The sequence below is a fragment of the Dipodomys spectabilis genome, unplaced genomic scaffold (genome assembly GCF_019054845.1).
Source record: "Dipodomys spectabilis isolate Male_0828 unplaced genomic scaffold, ASM1905484v1 ptg000030l, whole genome shotgun sequence".
Taxonomy (NCBI): Eukaryota; Metazoa; Chordata; class Mammalia; order Rodentia; family Heteromyidae; genus Dipodomys; species Dipodomys spectabilis.
In genome coordinates this window covers 2,705,864-2,707,947 of record NW_024870707.1, presented here as the reverse complement: position 1 = coordinate 2,707,947, position 2,084 = coordinate 2,705,864, and the positions used below count along the sequence as shown (strand labels likewise).

Genomic DNA, 2,084 nt, shown 5'->3' with positions numbered 1-2,084 from the left:
GCAACGTCCTGGGTTCCATCCCCAGTACCAAAAAAGAAAAGACAAAAAAAAAAAAAATAATGCCCTGTTGAACACAAAAGTGCAGATATTTTTAAGTCCTTTTTCATTTAAATAAATACACAAATATAGAATTGCTAGATTACACAATAAAAACAGGACTGGGATATGTTGCTCACTTGGTGGCATATAGTTATCAATCAAACATGGAGCCCTTATTTCGAGTCCCTAACAACAACTAATAATCTCCAAATTAAAAAAAAAAATCATGACTGGAGGTATGGATCAAGCAGTAGAGTACCTATCTAGCAAGCATGATGCCATTAGTTCAAACCCAGCACCAAAAGAGAGGGAAAAAATAAACTAGAAATTCTTTTCAATATCAACTATTTCCCATATTAAAAAAAACTCTACACTGGTAATATCTCATTTTATTTTGCTCTGTTCTGTGTAATTTTCCCTTGTCTTGTAGTAGGAGACTGGATCTAACCAAGCACTACAAGGGGGCCTTGAACTCCTAGTCCTCTCCCCACTCTCTTATGATAAGTTAAAAGATAGAAAGTTTCAAGGTGACTCTAGTTTGACATTTTTATGAGTTATAGGGGAAAAAAATCAGTGTCTTCATTTCAGCTTCCCTAATTTCATATAAGATGCAATCTCAGATGTAATCTCATTAATGAAAAGAACCAGTTCTAGAGAATACATTGAGTTGAGTAACCATTTGTAAGAATTCACTGTCTGTCTGATGTTTCTGAATTAAGAACAAGCCTCTTCACTGTGGGAGATTCACGCCACCTCCACCCGTGGTTAACTGTCTACACCAGAGTTTGTTCATAGCATTTTTCATCTCTGAATTTCTCAAGGTGTATATCAAAGGGTTCAGCACAGGAGTGATGATCATAAACACGACACTGATGGACTTGTCGATGGGAAAGTTGGAGACGGGTCTCACATACATGAAAATACAAGGAACAAAAAAGAGCACCACCACCATGATGTGGGAGCTGCAGGTGGACAGGGCTTTGCGCCTCCCCTCCTGACTGTGAGTCTTCAGATGATTCAAGATGACACCATAAGAGATGAGGAGGAGGATGAAGACCGCCATACAGATGGCGCCTCCATTGGCAACCACTGTGAGGCCTATGACATAGGTGTCCGTGCATGCAAGTTCCAACAGTGGGAACATGTCACAGGCAAAGTGGTCAATGACTTTGGGGCCACAGAAAGGAAGATTGTACACAAAGACAATCTGAACCACAGAGTGTGCAAAACCTCCAGTACAGGCCACCACCAACAGGATAAAGCAAACCCGCCGATTCATGATGGTCACATAATGCAATGGTTTACAGATGGCCACATAGCGGTCATAGGCCATCATTACTAGAAGGAAGATCTCAGCACCACCAAGCAAGTGCTCTGTAAAGATCTGGACCAAGCAAGCAAGGAAGGAAATCGTCTTTACCTCACAGAGTAGGTCTACAATCAACTTGGGTGAAACATTAGTGGAATACACAGCATCCATGAGTGACAGGCAAGCAAGGAAGAAGTACATCAGGGACCCTAAGGAAGGGCTGGCAATAATGGTCACCATGATGAGCAGGTTGCCCACCATTGTCACAATGTAGATGAGTGAAAATAGGACAAACAAGGCTTTTTGCACATCAGGATTCTGAGTGAGGCCCAGGAGGACAAATTCTGTGACATTGTTCCTCATTGTTTACTCTTCTATGGGACTTGCATGAAAGATGAGGGCTCCAAAGAACAGTTCCTGTCATGAAATTGTGAACAGTATTTAGAATCCAATGTGCCATACAGCACATTTTCATCATTTTCTTCTACAATGGTGAACACATATTAAACTTTTAGTATCAACTAGATTGATATCCCAAAGGGGCCATGATACCATCCCCTGACATTTCTATTATTCCTCAATGATTTTCTTTAGAGCCTAAAGTAAAACAGACAAATACCCAACAGTTTTCTCATGCATTTAATAAGTCATTGCTTAGATTTTATCACACTGTTGTATAGATTTCAGCAACAAGAGCAGGAAAAGGCTTCTTGTTGCCCACTTACTTTCTAGTGAT

At 40.4% G+C, this 2,084-nt stretch overlaps 1 protein-coding gene across 1 annotated transcript; it reads right to left on the bottom strand.

Annotated features, from left to right (window-relative positions):
• Nucleotides 1-769: 769 nt before the first annotated feature.
• LOC122105047 (olfactory receptor 4A16-like) lies at nucleotides 770-1,711 on the bottom strand. Its single transcript, XM_042676144.1, has one exon. The coding sequence runs from the start codon at nucleotides 1,709-1,711 to the stop codon at nucleotides 770-772; it is 942 nt and encodes a 313-aa protein (XP_042532078.1).
• Nucleotides 1,712-2,084: the final 373 nt, after the last annotated feature.

Excerpts from the sequence above, each read along its gene's own strand:
- LOC122105047 (XM_042676144.1), bottom strand. The coding sequence starts at position 1,711 with ATGAGGAACAATGTCACAGAATTTGTCCTCCTGGGCCTCACTCAGAAT.